The sequence below is a fragment of the Peromyscus leucopus genome, chromosome 3 (assembly GCF_004664715.2).
Source record: "Peromyscus leucopus breed LL Stock chromosome 3, UCI_PerLeu_2.1, whole genome shotgun sequence".
NCBI lineage: Eukaryota > Metazoa > Chordata > Mammalia > Rodentia > Cricetidae > Peromyscus > Peromyscus leucopus.
The window spans coordinates 105,905,514-105,930,504 of NC_051065.1; the positions used below are offsets into that span (position 1 = coordinate 105,905,514).

Consider the following 24,991-nt stretch of genomic DNA (forward strand, 5'->3'; position numbering starts at 1 on the left):
TCTCAGGATCATGGCCTATGCTGGCAGGAAGTTCACCACCTAGAACTGGGTAAGTTCCACTTCCTTCATTCCTCTAAGAACCTGTCTCTTCAGTGCTAGGTTTTAAAGATGGAGTCTTAAGAATCCATGTTTGGTAACCGTGTTTCCTGTGGCCTTTTCAGTGTTTTTCATCTTCTAGTTAGGATCAGGGCCGCCTGGAGTTGTGCTTTAACACAAGTAATATAAACTATGAGGCACGTGCTCCAGGGCCTGGTGGGGAGTGGGGGCAGGTGGAGGGAGTTGCAGACTCTTGGGCTTACCTCTTGAGATCCTCCTTCACTGATGAGGGCTTCTGACCACCACCACTCTCTGCCCTGGGCACTTTAGAGTCTGCAAAGGAACCAGAGGAAAAGGGCCAATCAACAGCAACCAGGATTGATGGAGAAAGGGTGCAGGAACACAGACACAGACACGGAATGTACTTCCTCAGGAAACGATGCTCTGCATGTGGACAGATGTCCCTATGGAAAAGCATACCCCACAGACAGACTGCAGAGTCCCAGAGGCAGATAGAAGCAGAGCCTCAATTCAATCAGTCTGCAGAGCCAAATACAGGAAGCTGCTCTGCCCACAGGCTCTGCAGCAGGCATCCTTGATGTGGGGCTGGCAGCAAACCACCTGAGTGCTGCTCTCTACCTTCACCATTCCTTGCTCCACAGCTGTGAGGACTTGGAGTTTACCTCTTAAACACAGGCCAGACATGGCTGAGGGCTCCATCCCTCTGCCATGTGTGTGCAAGAGGAGGGTAGAGGCTCTTGTGGCCTGTTTATTTTGTACCTGCCATGGTTTGAATGCTTGCCCTTCTAAAACTCAGGGAGAAACATAACTACATCCTAACAACAGTAAGAGGCAAGGCCTTCAGTCGCAATTAGGACTAGAAAGCTCCCTATCATGGATGGCACTGATAACTTTATAAGATGATGGGACACCGTAAGCTCTCACACTTACTCTGTCCCCCATGTGAGGCCTTATGCTGGGACTCTACACAATTCTCATAGCAAGAAAGCCCTGACCAAATGCTGCCCTTGGATTTTGGATTTCCCAGCCCCCAAACTGTAAGAAATTGACTTCTTTATAAATTATCCCATCTGTGGTATTTAGTTATAGCAACCAAAACAGCATCCATGTCTACAGATTCCTAATGCTGGTGTGGCAGTCTCTCCATATTAAACTTACCTTACTTCTATAATTAGCTAGAACTATCAGGTTGTTGGGGAATTCTCTCATGATGACAATGAAGATCTTGTCACTCCTCCCCTCCACAGCTTTCCAAACCCGTGTGTCCTGAGTCCCCTACCGCTACCTCAGTATTCTAAGGCAGGAGCACCTGCACCAAATATTAACAAAGGGCTGGAGTGGAGGAGCACGCACAGGCCTGCTATTCCATTCCAGAAGGAAGGCATGTCCAAAATGGCCATACCCACTCATGCGAGGACAGTGGCACAGCTGAGGTCTGAGGAGGGCACATCACGTGCTCCTTAGTAACATACTAGGCTCTCACCTAGGACTGCAGCAGAGGAGAACCATGTCTACAGTAATGCTCCTCCTACTCATTTATAAAAGCTTTGTTTAGGTACAAAGTGTGGTGTTTGTTTTTGTTTTTGATAGAAAATTCTCCTTTTTCTGTACTAGGGGGTCTAACTCAGCTGGTAGGGTGCTTGCCAGGCATATAGGAAGCCATGGGTTCCATTCCCAACACCACATATAGTAAGTATGGTGCATCCCTGTGACCCTAACACTGGAGAGCTGGGACAGGAAGACCAGGAGTGGAAAGTCATCCTCAGCTACATTATAGAATTCAAGACCAGCCTGGGCTACATGAGACTGACTCAAAAAAAAAATAAATAAAATTTTTCCTTTCTCAACTTAAAAATAATACCCTTCCCCCACTGCAGAAAATGTGGCACTGACCCACCAACCTCCCTCCTATGGGGGAGGGCCCACTTAGGTCCATGCCTCCCTCAATACTGAGCACCTTCTAGAATCTCTCTGCAAGTATCAGCGATGAGGGGCTTTTACAGCAAACATCTGTCCATTGTGACATTGGACATTGAAATATCTTTCAAACTCTCCACAAACCAAAGTGAGAGCACTCTGTCAACGTTCTAGTCTCCCTTTTATCAATCTCCCTCAGTTATCTTTCTTCTAAACTGACTGGAATTTCTTAGCGCTTCCCACCTTCCTTTCTAGTCTGCTATGGTGGCTGGAATCTATTCATCTCAATGGCCTTGGCTCCTACACCTGAGCAAGGTGTCAGGGAACAATTTAATTTTAACAGTGTTTTCTAACTTAGTTCTACCACTAACATAAAGGCAAAATTATGTTAAAAGGTGCCTTAAAAACCAGACCATTTCAAGCAGGTCCATTTCTGCCAAATCTTTTCCCACATTCCAGAAACTTAAAACATACTCTGCAAAATATTTTGTACAAAAACTAAGTGACAACTGAACTCCCATTATTCCTTTCAAGCAGCTGAAACTTACTGAAATGGAAGCCAGTGCTTATTCTCCAAAGCTGGGATGACAATACATTGTGACAATCTTATTTTCCCATCACTCTCTTCCTCTTCAGTTAATCTGCTTAGTAAAGCTCACTGGGTCAAACTAGACCCCCTTCTGTCCCTCTCATCTCTAGGCCAAAAAACTCCTAGGAAAGAGGCATGCTGGCTGGGTAAAGGACAGGGATGGGAGGGGGGGGGGGTTTAGCTTACCCAGCCCCATTCACCAAGATCTCAGAGTGAAATCTAGGCTCTGATTGGCTCTGAAGCCTACAACACAGTGGGAGGAGTGTCAGAGCTCTCTAGCCCCTGTTGGAGTGACCACAACCAATGTCTCCCCTTCCTTTGGACTTTGTAGTCTGGGGACAGCAGACTGCTTCTACATCTTCAACAGGCCAGGCTGTACCCTACCTCTAAGCCTCTGCTCCTACTGTTTACCTGCCTGAAACTCCTACCCACCAACAGCCCTATCTTCCCACATTCAGGCAGACCCTGCTCTGCACCATCCCTGGCCCTAGGCCGCTGGCATGAGCTCCTGATGCTACATGGTTACACCATGTCATGAGTTCCGGGTTGGATATATGGCCTTTAACCAGAGCTGTGTCACCCTCAGAGTAGGGGCTGTCTACATGCCTTGTGTTCCAGCAGTGCTACCTGGACAAAAGTGGACACTCCCAATCTCTAATCTTACAACTCCTCAAAAAAGATGGGTATGAAGGGCAGCAGCAACTTGAGGCCACACACCAAAGCACCCACCCAGGGCACAGTCTCCCCTCTGTAGTGGCTTGTTTAAAAACAAATAATCAAATTTCAAGTAACAGACCACATTCTCACAAGGGTTCGTTGACTACAACAGCATGCACTCCAAAGCCTTCTGAAAACCCTGACTCCAGTATACCTTGCGGGTCTCTCTTGAAGGTTTTTTTGTTTCTTTGTGTTTGCTCCAAGCAATTGTTTGAAAGAGAGCAGCATGGGTGCCAGCTCCACAGGGGACAGGATGTCTTGGGAGGGTCAGATCAGGGTGACTGAGGCTGGTGCCAGCAGCATTACTCAGGTACCCCACTGGTCCATTTTCATACACTTTATTCTTTGACTGGCAGCTAGGGTAGAGCTGCTATAGCTGAGTGACATTCTGCGTGAGTCTTCTGGCTCCTGAAAAGCAGACAACTCCCTACCTGAGCTGTCAGACCATGACCTTCTGCCTCATCTTTTACATGTGCAGTCATGGAAACACTGTGAGGCAAATAGTCTGGCCCACACCTGTAGCCTATACCACACCAGACAGTGTCTGCTGCATGGAGTGCCATTGTCCCAGAAGGAAGTGACTCTCATCACTCAGGAATAAAGGCAAGCCCAGCCGCAGCTGGGCAAATCTCTCACAGCCTCTGTTCCCACTCCCCCAACATACCTGTCTGAGGGGCTTTAGAGGTGCCTTCTGGGTGGCCACGTGAAGAAGGTGGAGGAGCCATCGGCACAGGCTTGGAGGGCACAGGAGTGGTAGATGTAGGGGTGGTGGGTGCAGGAGTGGTTGGTGCAGAGACCGTGGACACAGGAGCACAGGGCGCAGAACCAGGACCAGGAGCTGGCTGCTGCTGTGCTGAAGGCTGGCAAGAATCCTTCATGCGGTTCACCACACTTTCAGACAGCTTTGGGAAGAAGTGAGTAACAGGGAAAGTTACATCACAGAAACCTTAGAAATTCATCCCTGGAACTACTGAATGAAGTTTTGACGACCAGCTCCAATAATATAACTCTACTCAAAAGCCTCTCACGGTGGTCTAGTGCCAAGCCCACTGGAATTCCCAGCCTATCCCAAGAAGTCCCCACTGGATTCTGCAGCTTTTTCTCCCATCTTGTCATCCTCTACACACACCCTACCCTTGGGGTTCCATGACTCACATCCCTTACTTCCCTGACCCTCTCAACCTCACAAACCCCACTGGTCACTTCTGACTATCATCGGTGGTCCATTCAGGACAGTTCAGTGCTCCCTTCCCAAGAGCCTTCGGATGCACTCAGGTGAAGCACCAGCTTTCCCCTCCCTGCACCCGCTGTTGCAATGCATGCCAGGGAAGCAGCATGCCTCCACAGCCTCTGCAGGCCTGGCCTGTTGGTGTGTGGAAACTCTTTCTTCACCTGCTCTAGTCACCACACAGGGCAGATAATCAAAATACTTGTTGATTCATTTCACCTGATTCCCCTAATGAAGCCTTGGTAACTGAAATGCTCACTCTTTTCAAAGGAAGTAAAATGGGCATGAGGGTGTCATAAAACAGTTTACATAGATGAAGTAGTGAGCTAGAGATAAATCCCAGATAAAAACCCTTAAGAGTTCACTTCAGTAAATATTTATTAAGTGCCTAACATTCACAGGCTATCATAAAGCACAGTTGAGGGGAAGACATTAAAAATGGCTTCAGGACAAAAGGCACAATCAGCAGTTCTATTTCCAGATAGCCATGGAAAGAAAGCAGTTCCCTGTGTGCACAGGGTTGTGCTAGGATGCTCAGTGGGAGACAAACAAAACCAAAATGCTATGGCAGGGCCAGGTGTGGTGGTGCACACCTTTAATCCCAGCACTTGAGAGGCAGAGGCAGGTGGATCCCTGAGTTCTAGACCAGCCTGGTCTACAGAGAGTTCCAAGACAGTCACAGCTAAACAGAGAAACCCTGTCTTTTTTTTTTTTTTTTTTTTTTTGAGACAGGGTTTCTCTGTGTAGCTTTGCGCCTTTCCTGGAGCTCACTTGGTAGCCCAGGCTGGCCTCGAACTCACAGAGATCCACCTGCCTCTGCCTTCCGAGTGCTGGGATTAAAGGAGTGCGCCACCACCGCCCGGCTTTTTTTTTTTTTTTTTAGAAACCCTGTCTTTAAAAACCACAGTGGGGGTGGGGGGTGGGAGGGTATGAACATCCAGGTGGGAATGGGTTAAAGAACTCAGTGCACACATTCTGTGAGTCACCAAGAGGCACCAAAGAAGACTGAGACAAGACACACATGCACTGTCAGAAGGAGCACGACACGCTGCTGGCCACTAGCAAGCCTCAGGACTCTACTCAAAGCAGTAAAAAGATACCAATTACCAAGATGCAAACAAGTCTAACTAAACTGAATATGCATATGTACAAACACAAACCCACAGTGAATTTTCACATCTCTGCAGATTTGCACATAGGTTCTGCTCAGAGGGGCAGGCCACATGGATCCTCATCAAAGCCCTGGAGAGGAAATGAGCAAGGTATGTATATATGTATATGTGTTTCTGTCAATCTATGTGTATGTGTGTTTATGCCTTACTTTTTTCTTGCAATAATCATTTCTTTGACATCTAAAGAGTATGTTAATAATTGAAAATACATAAAAATCAAATAACTGATGATACAGGGCAATCCCACCAATCAGTAGAAGAGAACAGAAGGCCCAGAATGAATCTGTATGTCTATGGCCAACTGATGGTTCAAAGGGTTATATGGCTAAGTCTGGTCCCTAAGGATTTGTGTTGGAAGTTTGGTCCTCAGTGTGGCCATGCTGGAAGGTGATGGGACCTGTAAGAAGTGGGCATGGGGACAGCCATTACCCTTCTCCACTCTTTGGCTTTCTGTCTGAGATGTGATGTCTCTCTAACATGCTGCCACTCTTGTGATCTGCCTTGAGGTAATGCAGTCAGAAGATTCCTCACAAGAGCTAGCACCCTGTGCTGTTGAACTCTCAGCCATCAAAACTGGGAGCTAAGCCAGGCATGATGGCACACACCTTTAATTTCAGTACTCAGGTAGGCAAAGGCAGGTGGTTCTCTGTGAGTTTGAGGCCAGCTTGGTCTACAAAATGAGTTCCAGGACAGCCAGGGTAGTTACACAGAGAACTCTGTCTTGAAAAACCAAAATAAAATAAAGCTGGGAGCTGAATAAGCCTCTTTTCTTTGTAAAGTTCCTGGCTTCAGGTATTTCAACACAGTAGCAGAAAACAGACTAGCAATGGCACAGGTACCAACATACTTCAATGGGCAAAGAGTAACCTCATCAGTAATAATATATAGCTAACCTGGTATCACACACAAAGTAACAGAGTTGGGCCCCACACTAAACTATACATTAAAAAACTAATTTAAAACAGATCAGTCATCTGAAAGTAGGAAAGAAAAAAAACTCCTAGTAGAAAACTGAGGCAAACTGAATGACGTGTGTTTTGGCATAGATTCTTGGATGTGGCACCAAAAGTAAAGGCAATCAATTAAATGGATAATTGACTTCATGAAAATTAAAGTTCTGTTTATCAAAAGACATTCTAAAGCAATTGAAAAGATAACCCACAAAATGGATAAAACATTTGTAAATCATACCTAACCGGGGACTTGTAGCTAGGATATACAAGGAGCTCCTACAACTTACAATAAAAATAAAAATGGCCCAACTGAAAGAGAATGGTGTGGTTTGACTCAGTGTCCCTCAAAAGCCTACACGCTGAAGGCTGGTCCTTAGGGTGACACTATGGGGAGGTGGTGGAAATTTTAGGCAGTGGAGTCCAGTAGAAGGTCCTTAAGTCACTGGCATGTGCCCTCATAGGGGTCGAGGGACCCCATTCTGTTCTCACCTTCCTTCCTATTTTATGAACAATTTGTTCTGGTGCATGTTCTCATGATGTGCCGCTCTCAGTGCCCAGAGCAATGAAACCAAAGGTCATGGAGCAGACTCATGAGCCAAAGTAAAACCTCCTTAACTATCTCAGGTATTTGGTCACAGCAACCCAACGCTAATACCATGGGGGAAAGATCTGAACAGAAAAGTTCTATAACAAAAAGAGAAAAGGGCCAAGAAGAACATGAAAAGATAATTTAACATTATCAATCATTACTGAGGTAAAAAATCAAGGCACACTGAGAGGACACTTCACATCCATCAGGGTAAATGCAATACAAATATCACACACGGTGTTGCAAAGCTAGGGAGATCAGAAGCCTCCTACATTGTGGGGTATAAAACAATACAGCCAGGACAGGGAAGAGTCTGAAAAATTCTCCAAAGGTTAAACATTGAATTGACCATATGATCTAGCAGTTCGAACACCCAGGACAAGCCAAGGAGAAAGGAAGCAACCCCACACATACCTCTACACTGATGTTCACAAGTGCTTATCCATAGTGGCCAAAAGGGACCACCCAGATGTTCAACTAATGCATGAATAAGTAAAATAAAAACATCTATACAATGGAATACTACTGAGAATAAAAAGGAATGAAATGTTGATGTATACCCTAGAAAACATGCTAAGTGAAAGAAGCTAGACATAGACGACCATAGCCTGTATGACATAGACCTACATGGTCCATTCATCCAGGAAATTCTCCAGACACACAAAAGGGATTATCAATAGTCTGGGGCTAGGAATAAATTGTACATCATGTTGATCATATTTCATAGCAGAGAGAGAGCAAACACAAACATGAACAACCCAGGAAGGATGTCCCTCAGAAACCGCAAAAAGAGATGTTCCAGTGGTGGGCTCTGAAAGGTAGGCACAGCGCAGGCAAGAGAAGCTACAGTGCCTTGGCAGTATGTCATGGAGGTGGGTCTAACATGCATCCCACTATGAGTGGGAAGGAGAGACTGGCAGACAGAGAGAGAGTAAGGCTACTGCCACCTATCCTTGTAGGAGGACATGGCTACAAAAGTGGGCCTGAGAGCACATACAAAGAAGCTTCTCGGGTGAGGAGCCAAACAACTGTAAAAGCTATGAGCAAAGCAGGAAGTTCAAGGAAGGCTTACAGAAACAGGACACAGGAGTGGCAGGGAGTGCCCGTGCTAGGGGTGTGAGAAAGGCCTGTAGGATGAGGGACAGAGTGAGGGGCTGCTGCCCTGACTGGTAGGAAAGAATGAGAGCTAGGACTTGAAGAAGAGAAAGGAGTGTGGTTCTCACATTCCTAGAAGAACATGGGTAAGAATGAAAAGGAAAGAGACGCCTGTAAGAAGGTAACACATTAGTATGCTGACACCAGAAGAGGGAAAGAGCCAACAGAGGTCAGCCAGTTTATTCTTTCTCTGAGCTATAGCACCTGAACACAATCAGAAAAGTGAAGGTCAGCTCAGAGCAAGAGGAACCAGCCACATGCTGAGGTTAAGGCCAGACGGGGTATATTGAGTAGAATATTCCTGCAGGGAGCCTCCACTGTGGGAACATAGCAAGATGGAAAGAAAATGTGGGCATCTACCACTGTTCAAGAAAAAGCTCCTGAAAGCTGATTTTTCATTTTTCAGAAAATTTAGCAAACTGATTGGTTTCATGAGAGCCATTTGAAATTGACCCTGGGAGGGAGTATTTCCACTACGGAAATTCAGAAATCAGAAAACACTACCAGTAGGGCTCTTTCTGAGGGGGAGGGGAGAGCAGACCAGGGTAAGAGGTCAAGTCTGACTTCAGGGTAAGAGGAAGTCAAGATGAAGGCTACTATGGGTGCGTCACAGGCTGTGATTTGCCAGTCCTGGCACAGGTGGCATCAACAGAACCACGCTGCTTGGTGAGTGAGGGGTTAAGGAAAACATTGGCACAGTTCTTGTTGGTGGTAAGAGATTCGTAATATTTTTTAATGTTGCTACAAAATACAGCAAGTAATATTTTTAATCAACAAATACACACACACAGTAGTCATGCGAGAATAAACACCATCTGGGCAGTGCTCTCTGCACCAACAGAACCAGAACAGAGGCCTCCAGAGCCAGACGGGGCTGGGTGCTCAGTGCCACCAGCCCTCTGGTCGCTGATCCACCAGAGCTGGCCAGAAAGTGTCCAGTGTGGCCAGCAGAGAGCTGTGGCAAGGGACAAGGATCTCCTTCTATCTCTGAGCCTCCCTTTCCTGACCTAAGATAGGAGTATGCTCAGGCTGCTGGCTTCAACACAGCTCGGGAGAAAATGCCATGCAGTAGGCCCCTCCCGGGTCTGAATTCCATCTAAGCTCCTGACTAGCCTCATGACCTTGGGCAAGGGCCTTCTCATCTCTAAGTTTCTTCTTCTGTAATAGAGAGATAATTAGTGGTGGCTTCAGGGCTTCACGGAGGACTAAACTGCAAAAAGCAGTTGCACAAAAAAAAACCATCAATGTGAGCTATTCAATGTAACTGACGCACACCAGACCAATACCAGTTACAGTCCAGGCCAGACACATGCCAGGCACGCACAGGTGTATGAAAGGATCGAGCACAGGGACTATGAAAAGTGGTGTACCCAGGCTCTACTGGTCTTGCACAAGTGTCTTCCCACAGCATCCAGAATCACCAGGCGACAATGATGGGTTCTAGTTAAAGCACTTCCAGGTCTGATTCCCAGACCTGCATTCATGCTGTCATAACATGACTCTAAGGAAAAGGGGTCTGTTCCGGCCACTGTGGCACGCTTGGCTGGCACCTCCACAGTGCCCCAGTGTGAGGTAAAGACCACGAAGACCCTCTTTCCTACTTCCTCTAGCCATACAGCCCTCTTCTAAGTCTCCTGGTGGTGTTGTGTGGGAAGGCACACAGCAAGCAGGAAGGTCAGACAGCAACTGCAAGAGGCCAGAACTGAGGCCTCAGTCTGAGTCACAACCAAGACCTCACCCCTTCCTTCATCACAAATGCTTCTAGAAACCCAGATTCCTCCAGATCCTCAGAACCAAAGCATTACCTTCACCCAAGAGCAGCCACAAATGTACAGTTCTCTAAGAGAGGACAAATAGCTACATAGTCTGGGCAAGTCATGTGGCCGCCCCACGAATGAAAACTGTGGGGAACTGGTGCTGCTACCAAATGAAATACCCAACAGAAGTGTGAAAGACCAGCTGCATCCGCTAACCCAACTGCAGATCAGTCAGAGGAAGTACAGTGTATGCACTAAAGCACCAGGGAGCAAACACTTGGCACTCACCACAGCCTCCTCACTACTCCTCCCACCACACCCAGCTCCCAGCCCTGGTAATCAAGGTGCAGAGCAGGTGAAGAAGCCACCTCCATAGAGCAGGCCATTGGTCTCCTGGGCCCATGCTTTAGCCTGCCCTTCTCTGTCCTGAGACAATGGATTATTCGTTCTCAAAAGCAAGAAGACATGTGCTGGCCATGCAGCACTTGCCATACAGCCCTCAATGCTGAACAGCCCCTGGGACAATCGTCACAGGCAGGAAGGCAGTAGTAAACTGAGGAGTCAAAACAGCTAAGAAAACAAGGAACACAATGGAGTCCAGAGTGGGCTAAACAAAAAGGAAACTTAGCACATCTCCCCAACCAAAACCCTGCCTCCACTCCCCACTCTCTCAGTTCTCTGCCTGGTTTCTCTTCACAGAACTTCCCAATCTGACACAATACACATTTGATTCCCTGTGCACCATCACCAGAATCGAAACCCCATTCAAGGCAGCCAGGATTCCACTTTGATCTAGCTGCACCCTCCATGCCTGAAAAAGTCCCCAGGCACACTAGAGGTGCTAAAAACACTTGCTAAATTAAACATGTAGTAAAGGTTCGGGTACATAACACTGCATGCATGCAACAGAGTATTATTAGTTAGATTCCCATTACCATGACAAAATAGCTGAGATACTAAACTTCAAAGGAGGAAAGGCTTATTCTGGCTCATGGCTTCATTCAACACATGGTCCCTGGCTCTACTGCTTTGAGCCTATAGTGGGTGACTCAGTACATCCTAGCGAAGGAAGTCTATCCTATTTAGTTTTTATGATCAAGTTGACAGAGGAAAAGGCCTAGACCGAGGAATCGCCTAGATTAGATTGTCCTGTGAGCATGTCTTGGGGGAGGGGGGTTCTTAAATACTAATTATTTAGGGGGCCCGGCCTCCTGTGAGCAGCACCATCCCTACATGTGGTCCTGGGCTATATAAGAAAGCTAGCTAACCATGAGCCTATGAGCAAGCCAGCAAGTAATGTTCCTCTACAGTTCCTGCTTCACGCACTTGCTTTAATTTCTTCCCCTCAATAACGGACTGAGACCTGAAAGTGTCAGTTGCTTTAGATCCATATTTTATCACAACAGAAAGAAAACTAGGGTAAGGCCTGTTCACTTCCAGAGCAGCTGAGAAGCAAAGACTGAGGGATAGGCTTCCAACAACCCCTTCAGAGGCACACTTCCAATGCCCTAAATTCCTTCCACAAGGAATTTACACTCTACCATCTAAAGGCTCCACTTCCCAGTACTACCACAGACTATGGAAGCAAGTTTCAGCACATGGCCTTGGAGGCAACATCCAAACCAAAGAAGCATGCCAAGTTCTTCACTATCAACATCTCAACAAGCTTGTCATCAGATAGGGGTGAGAAGGACAGACGGAACATAGTTACAGATACACAAGCAGTTCAGTTAAGTGCCTAGGAGCTTCAGCTCCTGAGGAGATGCCTAAATGAGGCCCTGAACACATCCCACTCACATCCAGGGAAGAACAGAAATGTACTTTGCAATCAGGGGTGGGGTGGAGGGTGGCCTGCCAGAGCTGGGAATGGCACAAGCAAAGATACACAAGGAAGGAATGCGAAGGTCCTGAGGTTCAGTCACAAAGATTACTGGCGGGTATATCTAAAAATTAAGGTACAGAGGGTTGCTGGGCTCCCCCTGAGAGGCTTCTGAAGGACAAGAAGCTAGAGTTTATTCTGCTATCAACTGGAATCACTGCAGCTTCTGAAAGGGACTGAGCCAGGCCAGGATTTTCTTTCCACAAAAGAGTCTGGCAAAGGAGAAAGAGGTACTTAAGATAATGAAAGCATGGAGGAAGTGTGGCAACACAGGGGTGCAGATCACGAGTGGAGGCTGAGATGTGTACTTGCTGGAGAGTGGACAAGGGAATGGATACTGAAGATACTATGGAAGAGAGTTAGTTAAGACCTGTCTGAAGGCACAGACAAATGAAAGAGCAATTCACACAACAGCATATACAACACATCTCACTGCACAAGCCAAAGGAAAGAGCACGTTTGTATATAGGCTTGGGGAGAGTCTGAAAGGATTCACGAGAAATTGTGAACAGTTGGCATTTAAAAATAAGATGCATTCTGCAAGAAGAAAAAAGTCACAAAGTAATGGAGGAGAGAAAAGATGTCAGTGAGGCTCTCAGCCTGGCTTGCTGTAAAGAAGGAGGTGTCACTGCCGAGCCAAGAACAGCCAATGTGTAAAGTGTTCCGAATGCATCCAAGTAGCTCTGACCCTCTGCCACTCCAGAAACAGGTGACTGCACACAGGGAAGAAATCAGGGAGTGACCCTGTGAGAGAGCCCAGGAGCAGACTGGAGAAAGGAGGTCACTTCTCAAACTCCAGAAAGGGGCAATGTACTGGCTATTCTTGGTTGCCAATTTGACGACATATGGAACAAAACCCCAAAATGGAGGGTACACCTGTGAGGAACTTTTGCTTAATTTGAAATAGGGAGATCCACTTCTAATCCAGCTCCTTTTAACCCATATCTTGAGGCAGGAAGACACACCTTTAATTCAGACCTTTCGTCTGTCCAGATCTAATCTGGGCCATGCCTTCTGCTGGGAGTCTATAGAAGGACATGAAAGAAAGAAGATTTTCTCTTTGCCTGCTTGCCCTTGCCTTGCTAGCAAGTCCATCCCTTCAATGGCATTCGAGTCTGCTGCTTCTTTGGGATTTTAGTATATATACTCGAGACCAGCTCAGACATCTGGTCTTGTAGACCGAGCAGTTACTAGATGCTAGTACTTTCTGTTCTCAGCCAGCCATTGCTGTATTAGCTGGACCAAAACTTGTAAATCATTCTAATAAATCCCCTTTATATAGAGAATGAGAAAAATTCATTCTATAAGTTGTTACTCTAGAGCAGTGGTTCTCAACCTTCTCAATGCTGTGACCCCTTAATACAGTTCCTCGTGGTGTGGTGACCCCTAAGTATAAAATTATTTTCCTTGATACTTAATAACTGTAATTTTGCTACTGTTCTGAATTATAATATAAATATCTGATATGCAGATGGTCTTAGGTAACCCCTGTGAAAGGGCCATTTGACCCTGAGAGAGGTCACAACCCAAGGTTGAGAACCACTGCTCAAGGCAGACAAACCCCAGCATCAGACCCAAATGAAAAAGCACTGTGCCTTACAGGGACTCCTTGAGTACACGCTACATGTCAGGTTCTAGCTAAATGCATTTTCTGTGCATGGCTATTTTACATTAGTAGAAAACAGTCAAGGAGGCTGGAGAGCCACCCATGATCACAGATGACCTAAGTGCTAAGACCAACACTCAAACTGAACCCTATCAATAATAGTGACACCTGTACAAAGGAAGGCAGGAACATGGTGCTCCCTAGAGGGAAGGAAGGCAGGAATATGGTACTCCTTGGAGGGGAGAAAACCATGCTATGCAAGGGCTCACTCAGGAATTTGCAGCCACATTGCCTCCACTGATGAGCTTTATGGAGCCAGAAGAGCAGGAGCAGTAACTGGGAATTCAGCAAGCAGTCAATATGAAAATTAGTGCATTTTCACCCTCACAAATCTTACTGTCTAGACACAGTTGAGAAGTCACAATGTGAAGGCAGCTTTGGCAGTTCATGAAGGTGTCAGCTCCCTTGTAGGCAGGAGAGGTGTCACCATGGTCACTAGGGATAAGAAGTGGCTTGCAGGCCCACCAGGCCTACATGACCATGTTCTGCCCATGCAGTACCATGTTTTCCAAGGTCTCATGGGTGCCAGGCATTGTGCAAACCTAGACAAGTAGGAGACCAAATCTATTTTGTGCCCTCTCCCTGCTTGGATCCATGGCTCCTGTGGGCAGAGGCACTGGATCAGCTGTGCACCAAGGCAGTGTCAACTGGCTGATCTCTAGAGGAAGCAGTTTACCTGACATCTCATTGAGTCAAGCTCCTGGGGCCCAGACACCCCAACCCTTGAAGAGGCACTGCCTAATCTTGCAGTGCTAAAGACTCCTCTCCTTACTGGGGCTGTTGCCTTGGAGACAGCATTCCTAGTCCTTCAACTTCTTATGGGCTGAAATTAGACCCACCGGCTGCTCAGCACAGATGTAAATCCCAGAATGTCAGGACAAGAAAAGCCCTCAGGGACCTCCGACACCAACCATGGCACATGACATGAAGTGCAGTACACACAACTGCCTGCCTGCTAAGACCAGGTGGGTGACAGAAGCAAACAAAACAGGCCTAGCAAAGAAAAGCAAATCATGTAAGGCTCTGTGGTGGGAACAGTGGTAAGGGCAAAAGGGGGACAGCCGCCTTGTCGCTCACACAAAGTGCTGCCATACGGAAAGACACCAGACTGTCAATGTTTTTCCCCCTTCCAAAAAAGCTAAGAATCAAATTATGTAAAGCCGCCCAATTTTTAATTGGTAGCAATTAATTCAAACCTATTAATAACATAAAGTTTCTGGGCTCACGGTTGGGGGCAAAAAAAAACGAGCCAATGTCTTCAAATCCTATCCAGCTAGTATCACACTGATCTGTAGCAGACATTGAGCCATATCTAAGTGACTCCTGCTCACCAGGCAGAAGGGAGTGGGCAAGTAAGAGATCGTATTTGGCTCAGAGCAGGAAATAGTAATAAGTGAGAGGATCTGCATGTGCCACTGAGAAAGGCTCCTACAGAGGGCAATCCCTTACCTCAGTCCTAAGGGAGAAGGAGATTCAGCCAATCAAAGGGGGAGAAGAAAAACTGATCCAGAGGATGGAGCCGCAGGCCAGACCAGGAACAGTGCAGAGCAGGAGAGTATTGGCCACAGCCCAGCTGCATGAAAGGGTGCCAGAACGTGGAGCTCCCAGTGAGTCTGGCACAGCAACAGGCCTTTAACCCAGAGGCAAATCCAGTGATACAATCAGCCCTGACTCTGAACAGTCTGACAGAAGAAATGGAAATGGGCTACTTCCAAGAGGAGGACAAGCCAGGGCACAGGGATGAAGTTTCCCTGGTCTGTCTCCTTTGACCCTGAGTTTTATGACCATTTGACAGAAAGCTGCCCAGAAGTCAGATGGAGAGGAGGAGGTATGGACCTGGGCTGAGGAGGAAAGTGGTAAGACCAGGGCTGGAGATGTGGCTCAGGGGAGCTTGCCTAGAAGCAGGCCCTTTGACCCATCCCAGCACAGGCTGTTTGGGGAAGAACAGTAAAGACAAGGGACAGAGAAACAGAAACTGCTGGCAAGACTTGTCACTAAAGACTGAAAAAAGCAGTGAGGGTGACTGCTGACTTTACAGATGAGGGGCGGGAAGGTGGAGCCATTAACCTAAGAAGCAGGCCCTTTCTAAGGGAGGTAGAGGCAGGTGCAGGCAGGTCCCATGTGGACAGTGAATTAGATGCACATACAACACGTGCTACACAAGGGGACATAAAAAGGCCGGTTGTAAGAGCTCTGGGCTGGAAACTCAGACTCCAGAAGTTATCAGCTAATGATTGAGGATAGTAGAGAATGACTGGGGCTGAGGTACAGGAGGGGCAAAGGGAAGAACCAGAAAAACGCTCTGAAGCATCTGTCAGACCCAGGCAAAAAAGCAGTGTCCTGGATTGCTTTCTGTTGCTGTGATAAACCACTCTGACAAAAGCAACCCAGAGAAAAAAGGGTTTATTTCAAATGACAGGGCAGGAACTCAAGCAGGGGAGAGGCAGGAAGCACTAAGGCAGGCTGCTTACTAGCTTGTTCAACTCAAGGTCAACTACCTTTCTTGTACAGCCCAGAGCCCACTTGCCTAGGGATTCTACCACTCAGCATCACACTCCTACATTGGTTAGCAATCAAGAAAATGCCACACAGACACATCCATGGGCCAATCTGATGGAAGTAATTCTCAACTGAAGTTCTCTCTTCTTGACAACTAAAATTATGCACCACAGACAGAAACTGCAGTTTTCATCCTAAACCCAGAAATACTAAGAGCGAGCAGAGCTCTCCCTGCCGAATGGCAGGACTTGCCATCCTCAGGGATCAAGGATGCCTCCAGAGCTACACCTTTATTTCCCAAATGAAGGTATCAGCCTTCCAACAACCACTCCTACATCTACATTGGGTTTTTTTTTTTTTGGGGGGGGGGTCTGTGACACAGTTAAGGTGCACTACAAAACTTCATCTTACATGAGGGTAGCACCCCCAACTCAGAAGGTCAGATGGAAGTCCCTGCATCTCTTTATGCTGTTTAAATGTTACTACTGGCAATACAGGGATCAAAAGCAAAAGAAAAAAAAAAAGAAAGAAAGAAACTCAAACTGTGTGCATAGTCCTCAACTGTGATCTCATACACTCTGAATCTGGGAACTAGGAATCAGGAGGGAGGGTACCAAGGAGAAGTCTGGGCCTTCATATCCTCTGCCTCCACAGGTAAGGAAGGACAGAAAGACCTAAAGTGCTCTGCCTCCCAACAGAACTCGCTCTTCCAACACTTCAAAACTAGCCACAAGATATGACTAGTGTCAGAGCATTAATCAGAACTGCACATGTGAAGCACTTAGCCCAGGGACTGGGGCACAGTGTGCACTTAGGCACTGTGTGCTGGACTCTACATTCTAACCCAGACAGCCTTCACTGGAAAGTGGAAGAGAAGCTAGCTCCTATCTCCTGGCTTTCCGAGCTGGTATTTCCTTTTGTGGCTCCATCAAACTATACTCACCTAACTCACAAGTCAAGGAGAGCTTTACAGCTGAAAAACACTGGAAGGGACATATGCTCAAACCCTGGAATGCACCTGTGCTAAATGGGTGCATAGAAATGCTACATCCTCTCTGTCTCTCTCCAGGGTCAAGGCCTTTGTCCAGGTCTTCCTAGATCGCTGGTTTGTCTCACTGACTTTAAGCAAGTCAAACTAAGACACAGGACACAACCAGAGAACAGACATGGTAGACTAGACACGAGCCTAAGCACAGAGTAACATCTATCAGGAACAACAGAAAGACATGGAACAAGGAAAGAGGATAATACATAACATGATTACAGCAGATGTGGGACATCTGAGGAGGCAAGCTCAACACTTGACAATAGCATGGTGAAAAGAAATCTGCTGCACGAATGTGAAATAAGTCCATAAGGCCTTGGAAAGGTATGACTCTCATGCTCAGCAGCCAGTGTCAGCTTCGATAAGAGCTGTCAATTCATTAAGCCAAGTTTGAAATCCACAATGTACAGCATAATAAACCAGACATTCCAACTTTTACAAGTTAATCTTTGTCCTCTCAGAATTTCTGAGATAAACAGTACACAAGAGCTGGAAAGAAAGGGAGACACAGACTAAAAAGTAAGAGCACCAAACCCTTAAAGGAACCTACACAAAATCTACAGCTACCATGCTTAACAAGGGAAGACTTGGGCTTTCTCCTTAACCTCAGGCAAGGACATTACTCTTACCACTTCCATTCAACATACACTGCTGAGTCCAGCCAGTGCAATAAGAAAAAGAGGGTTGGCAACAAGGCTGAGAATAAAAGCACTTGGCATACAAACCTGACCCGAGTTCAATCCCCAGGACCCAAACTGGAAACCGATAACCAACTCCCAAAAGTTGTCCTTTGACCTCCATACACTCACCACGAACCTGAGCACATGCATGCACATGAAGATTAAAAAAAAAAAAAAAAAAAAACAAAAACGGAGAGAGGTGGGCATCCAACTTGGAAAGGAAGAAGTAAAAAGTCATTTGCAGACATCATCTTAACCACAAAATATTCTAAGGAATCAACAAAAAAAAGTTTAAAGGAACTAAACAGTCTGCAAGATCAATATGCAAAAATCAACTACATACAAGCAAAGGAAAACCCAATGATAGAATTAAAAAAATACTTCCACTCACAATAACACCAAAGGAACAAAACCCTTTCGAATAGACTGAAAGAAAGAAGCGCACTACTGTGCACTCAAAGCCAAAAGTATTGCTGGGAAAATGAGGGGAGACATACTAACTGGAGAGAGTTTTCATACCCACAGGCAGGCAATGCCACTGTTAAACAAATGTGGTGCCTGGGGAGATGGCTCAGGAGATAAAGCACTTGCCCCTCAAGCATGAGGACTGAAGTCTGGAATCCCAGGACCCACATAAAAGCCAATGAAACATGGGGGCCACCTGTATTCCCAGTAGAGACAGGGAATTCTGGGGTATGGTGACTGTACAGACTAGCTAGAAATAGCAAGTGTCAAGTTCATAGTGAGACTCTGCTTCAGTATAGGAAAATAGAGAGCAACTGAGAACCTACAGTCAATTTTGAGTCTCTACAAGCTCATGCACACATGTACATATCACCCATGCACACATACTACACACATTCACATGCAAAAACAAAAATAGCAATTCCCCAAAAGTGGAGTATAGATTTAATCCCAACAGAGTTCTTTGTACAAAAGTTGGCAAACTAATCTTAAAATGTAGTACATAGACATGCAAAAGGTTCAAGACAATTTTGAAGAACAAGGTCAACTTCTGAAACTATGGAGCTATAGCAATCCAGACAGAGTGGCCCAGGCACAAAGACAGACACAGGGGTCAATGGAAAGAACTGAGCATCCAGAAATAACCTCCTATTCACTCGATGCATTTTATGAAGGCTCCACAGTAACTCTGTGGGAAAAACAAGTCTTCTCAACAAACAGTATAGTAAATAAGTATCTCAAGCAAAAAACAAATATGTATTCCTCAGGGTTCAGCAAACTGATACTTGAGTCAAGTCCAACCCACCACTTGACCTCCTACACAGGTTTTCAGTGGCACATAGGTATACCCATGCATTGATGGCAAAACTGGGCAGTTACGATAGACTTTCTGGTCTATAAAACCCAAGTACTTACTATGTCCTTCCTAGGATGATTTTGTCAATCTCAATTTTAAAACTACCTCCATATACACCATACACAAAAACTAACTCTAACAGATGATGGACCTAAATAGCAAAAACTATAAAACTCTAAGTAGAAAAAAAAAGGAAGACATTTTCATGACTTTAAAGTAGGCAAAGTTTTCCTACAGACAATACCAAAAGTACAATCAATGGTTTTTGAAGTTTAAAATTATAAAACCTTGCACTTCAAAGACTGTTATAAAAACAGAAGCAAGCCACATATTGGAAGAAAAAAAGCTTCAAATTGGAATGTAAGAAAGGGTTTGGATCCAGCAAAGAGAAAACATTACTCAATGATTAAAAAAGACAACCCAATTAAAATTGGAAAAGACCTGAATAAACATTTCACCAAAGAAAGTATGTGGGCAGCAAAAAAGACCATAAAAGATGCACATGGATCCTTACTAAAGAAACACAAATTCAAAGGGCTACATGGGTGCTATTTCACAGCACTTCTAGTCACTACAATTCAAACAACAGCAAGAACAAATGTGAGAAGGAGATGAACTTGAACACTCAGGTACTGCTAGTAACACCAGAAAATGGGATAGTCTCATGAGGAACAACCTAGAAGTTTCTTAAAAAGTTAAACTTAACCCTTTAAGAATGATCCAGAGAATAGACTCTCGGGTTTCTATCTATAGGAAATGACAACAATAACAAATGTCCACAGCAGCTTTATTCATTATGGCTCAGAATGGAAACAATACAAATGTCCACCAATGACTGAATAAATTAACACGCTATATATCCATACAATATAGTAGCCTTCAGCAACTAAAACTTTCACATGACAGGCATAGACCAACAACAACCACAACAGAGCACTGCCCAAAATGTTTACCAGGAGCCAGAGAGATGGCTCATTAGTTAAGAGAACTGGCTGTTCTGAGAACCTGGGTTCAATTTCCAACATCCACATGGTGGCTCAAAACTGTATGGAACTCCAGTCCCAGGGGATCCTACACTCTCCTGCCCTTTGTGGGCACTGCACATATGTGACACACAGATATACATGCAGGCAAAATACTCATACACATAAAATTTTTTAAAAAGGAAAAAGAAGAAAAAGTTTAGCAAGGCTGGGTGTGGCTTAGTAGTGGAGCTCTTGCCTAGAATGCACAAGACTCTGGGTTCTATCCCTCCCTACACTACAGAAAAAAAAATTACACTAAGCAAAAGAAGCCAAGCATCTAAAATACACAAACCCACCTACACGGACTATCCAAAAAAGGCAAACTTACAGAGGAAAAAGGAATAATTGTCACCCAGGGTTGGGGATAAGCAATAGGGAGTGTCCTGGACACAAGATAGCTTTCAGATCTCATAAATGTTCTATAAGTAGATTAGGTGACAGCTGCCCAATTCTGTACATTTACTAAAAAATTTTGAAATGGTAAATTTACATTTAAAATACATCTCAGTACAGTTTTTTAAAAAGAGAGAGAGAGAGAGAGAGAGAGAGAGAGAGAAAACAAAAATCGACATCACCCTTGAAGGCCACTCCTGACTAGAGATCTGCAATGTGGCCTCCAGACTAACATGCTCACAGCCTTGCCTGGCATCCAGGGCCCAGGCTGATCCTGCCACATGGCAAGCCTTGTAAAGCATCTTTACCCCTCATGGAGGCCAACCATTTTAATGTTGCTTCAGAGTCAGAGCTTGAGCCAAGTCTTGCACTAATTCACTATATGACCTTTGGGTTACTTCATGTTGCTGAACCAGCCTCCTCCTTTGTGAGATTCAAATGACATCTGACTTCTAAGATGGATGAGGACAATGACATAGCACAAGGTCAGCATGTGCAGAAGAAATGTCCTTAATACACTTGGCACAGCATTAGCACAGTAAACATATGTATTCTTCCCAGGGCTAGCTCAGGCCATACCTAATCTATGTCATCTCCTCAGTGAGGCATTTTCTCAACAACCCACCTCAAACAAATATAAGATTTGCACGCTTTTAATTCCTTCTCAGAACCTAAAGCTTTTAAATGTTTTGCCTTTTTGTTTTCTCTCTAGTCTCCAAGATGGCAGAGCACCTGGCTTTGTTCCTCATCTTTGTAAGACCAGACCAGTGTCAGGTAAAAAATACATTGGCAGCACTGCTGAGTGGCTCCGGTAGTGCTCTGGCAAGTAGCCTCCCTGGCATCTGAATGTTTGGGGACTGTCTCCTGTGTATCTGACTAATCTTTCATCGTATTTCCCTTCCCCAGTGGTCCAGAATCTGCCTCATAGGTATAATGAGTAATGATAAATTTTATCTAGCCAGAAGGATGGAATGAGCTGGAATGAGCTCAGGCACCCGGCTGAATAAGTGGGTTCCTGAAGTGTGTGGTGCAATAGGAGGTGAACAGCTGAAAAGGAGAAGTGGTTTGGGAACTATGAGGAGTCTGAATTTCAACAATCAACCAAGTTCAGCTGAATTACTAGGATGGCAGCTTATACAGGTAGAAAAGAAAAGATAGGCATTTATAAGATATTGTTGCCTTCTCTTAAAAGACCACGAGGTTCAATGTACTGACCGAAACAATCTTCATGTATTTCATGCATGCTTGCTCTGAAATCAGGAGTTGAATATAATTGCAGCATTTTGCATTAATTAAATTTCTTTTACCTTCCACAGAATTAGGGCTTGAACTCACTATGTAAATTTATTCAAATTCACATGCAAATGAGCAAGGACCTAACACTTGATTTTAAGGAAACAAGAGCACTGGGATCAAGCCCCAGGGATTAAATACAAGTGGTCTCTAAGAATACTTAATTTCTTCTGAAAGAGCTAGGGCAGACATTCTCTTTTGGAATCTACCTCTTATTGACTTCTCATATGTTCACTAGAGCAACTGCTTTATTGATCTGATTTTAAAATTTTTATTATTGATTTTTACTTATCTGCCTAAAGACCAGGTAAACTCCTCAACCCTCAAGTAACTACTAATAACAACAGACCCTTCACCAAATATTTCTTTACCTTAATGTCCTTTCTTCCACCTTCCTCTTTAAAACCAGGCACACTGGACACGGCTTTCCCAACATGGGGCCAAGCACCTCACTGACTACCCCCTAGACAAGCCATTTAGTCTCTCAGATTAACTATAAAAGGAAGCTAACAACTATTGAAGTTCCACTCAGTTTAATTGCCTGTAAACTAAATAGAGTACTAGCATCCCTGTCAGGCCAGGCAGAAGCAAAGTCAAAATTTCAGGCTGCCAAAACATGTATCATCAGGCTGGAGGAAGTCTGATAGATCTTAGTTAGTCCCAAATGCTACTCAAGTGGTGCCTTAGGAAGGCCTTAGCATCTCTAAGCTTGATTTTTCTATCTTTACATTGTTTACACTAGGATGTGGAAGGATGATTCAGTGATTAAAAACGCTTATTGCTCTTCAAGAGGACTTGAGTTTTGTTCCCAGCACCCAGAGCTGGCAGCTCACAATAACCTGTGACTCCAGTTTCAGGGAGTTTGACATCTTCTTTTGGCCACCCTGGGGACCTGCATGCATGTGGGACACATACAAGCAAGCAAGCATGTGCACATACACACAAAAATAATTTTTTTTAAAAAAGGAGAGAAAATGATTTTAAAGACCTTTTTACTCTACAGAATTATGAGAACAAGAAAAAAATGTCAGAGTCGCCTCCAATGGTACTTCTCTAAATCTGTGAAGACTCAGGCCTGTATCGCCCCCCCCCCCCAAACAAGAGACCCAGTGACAAAGGTGAAAAATATCCTGAGCCAAGGCTATCTTCCTCACTTCTACCTCAACTTCTTACCTCTCAGCCTTCAACAGAAGCCATCTTCTCCCACTTAATTCTTGCCCCAAGCCAATACCACCTGGGCAGGACCTAATCCTGAATATGCTGCACATTCTGAGAGGCCCTGACAAAACATCCTGCATGTCTTCTCCACAGTTTCCTTGGTAGTACCCAGGATAACCTGCCCCCTTTTATCTCAAGTGGGGCAAATGAAACTCAATAAACAACTCATTCATGTAAAGTCACACAACTAAGGAGCTTAGATGTCAGACTCCTGGAAGCCTTTTTCTGAACCTCCTCTCTAATTCACCTAGACTCAACTCAGAGTATTTGGTTTATTTCATTGAGTTCACTCATGTAAGCACTTAACTATTCGCCAAGGACGCACTATGTGTCATGCACAGGTGTAGAAGGAGGCAGAGCACAGAGGTTTTAGAAACAGCTCTGGGGTTGACCTACTTCAGTACTGGACCTCTTGCTTTGTTAGAGACCTTGGACAAGTTAGGCCAATAGCACCTCTTAAGTGACAAAATGGGCTCAGAGACCACACATGTGGTGGTGTGTGACTTTAATCCACAGATCTGGGATTTCTGGGCCAGCCTGAGTTAAATAGTGTGACCCTATCCCAAAACAAACGGGGGGGGGGGGGGCACTAACAATTCTACTTCTCATAGGTCTATTGAAAAATAAATATCTGTAAAGGGCTGCCATTCTGCACTAAAACAGGAGCTTTTATTCTTCTAAGTTCTGGGGATAACGTCATGAATCACACAAGAACTTCAGCCAAGGAAGCAGCTAGAGCTCTAACGGGAAACGCAATTTGTTTCAAACTGTGCTGAGTGCTGTGAAAATCATAAACGTGTGACAGTGGTGTGGGAAGCTGCTTGAGACTCTGTGGTCAAGGAAGGAGTCTTCGATGACATCTGAGCTGTAACATGATGACAGCCAGATTAACAACTGAAGAAACATCAAACAGCTGGGATCTTCTGGGAAGAACAAGGAGGTCCTGGGGCAAAATAAGAGTATGTATGAAGGTGAGGAACAGGCCAGGGAAGGGATGCAGAGGTCAGGGGGCACTAGGACACCTTGTAAAAGCAAGTGAGGTGTTCCCTCCTCCTCGACAAGGTAGACACTCACTATTAAGGTTTCAGGTAAAGGGTGGATGAGGTATATGGTAGTTAAAATTCCCCGCTGTGGGGGCCTCACGAAGGCACGTGATCAAGATTGGAAATGGAGGAACACCTTCAAGAAGTGCTACAGCACACGCAACCAGACGCACACGCCAGTCGAGACGGGGTGGAGTGCGGAACAAATCCGGAAACCGGAGAGTCAAGGCAGTGGAAAAACGACTTGAGGCGGCCGGCTGCCCCTGGGTGCCAGCGGCCTCCCCCATCTATCTGGTCCCCGAACGGCGGCTCCCGCTCCCGCCCACACGCTCCTCGGGCCCGCGCCCTCCCGCCGCGCCGCTCACCCGGATGCCCTGCAGCACCCGGACCCGCTCCTCCTCATCCATCTCGAAGGACACCCTTCGGGCCTCGGCGCTCTCGGCGCTGCCCATGACAGGAGGCGTGCAGGGCGTGCGGCCACGCGAGCCGGCTCCACAGCAACCAGGACGACGCCGCTCAGAGCCCTACGCTCTTCACTCGGGACACAGGCCAGCAACACCGCGTTCTATTGGCTGCTGCTGCTAGCGCGCGTTGCCTTGTGGGAGTTGTAGTCTAGCATTCTAGCGCCATAAGAGGCTGGGGGTTGCGGGGCGTGGTTCTCAGAGGCTGAGGTCCTTTGGGCTGGAAAATTGGATGGAGGGCCTAACAGACACTGAGGCAAGGTCAAAGTTTCTTATAAATGTTGTCCCGAAAGCAAAGCAAAGGTCGTGTTCTGAGAAGAAACTAGCAAGGATG

At 45.7% G+C, this 24,991-nt stretch overlaps 1 protein-coding gene across 1 annotated transcript in view; it reads right to left on the reverse strand.

The window, feature by feature from the left end:
- Chchd6 (coiled-coil-helix-coiled-coil-helix domain containing 6) overlaps nt 1–24,741 on the reverse strand; it is a 212,976-nt gene extending 188,235 nt beyond the window's left edge. The window contains exons 1-3 of the mRNA XM_028854394.1: nt 24,562–24,741; nt 3,945–4,182; nt 300–369 (exon numbers count right to left, since the gene is read on the reverse strand). Of these exons, the coding sequence (XP_028710227.1) occupies nt 300–369; nt 3,945–4,182; nt 24,562–24,648 (395 nt within the window). The 5' untranslated portion in view covers nt 24,649–24,741. The remainder of the gene's footprint in view (nt 1–299; nt 370–3,944; nt 4,183–24,561) is intronic.
- Nucleotides 24,742–24,991: the final 250 nt, after the last annotated feature.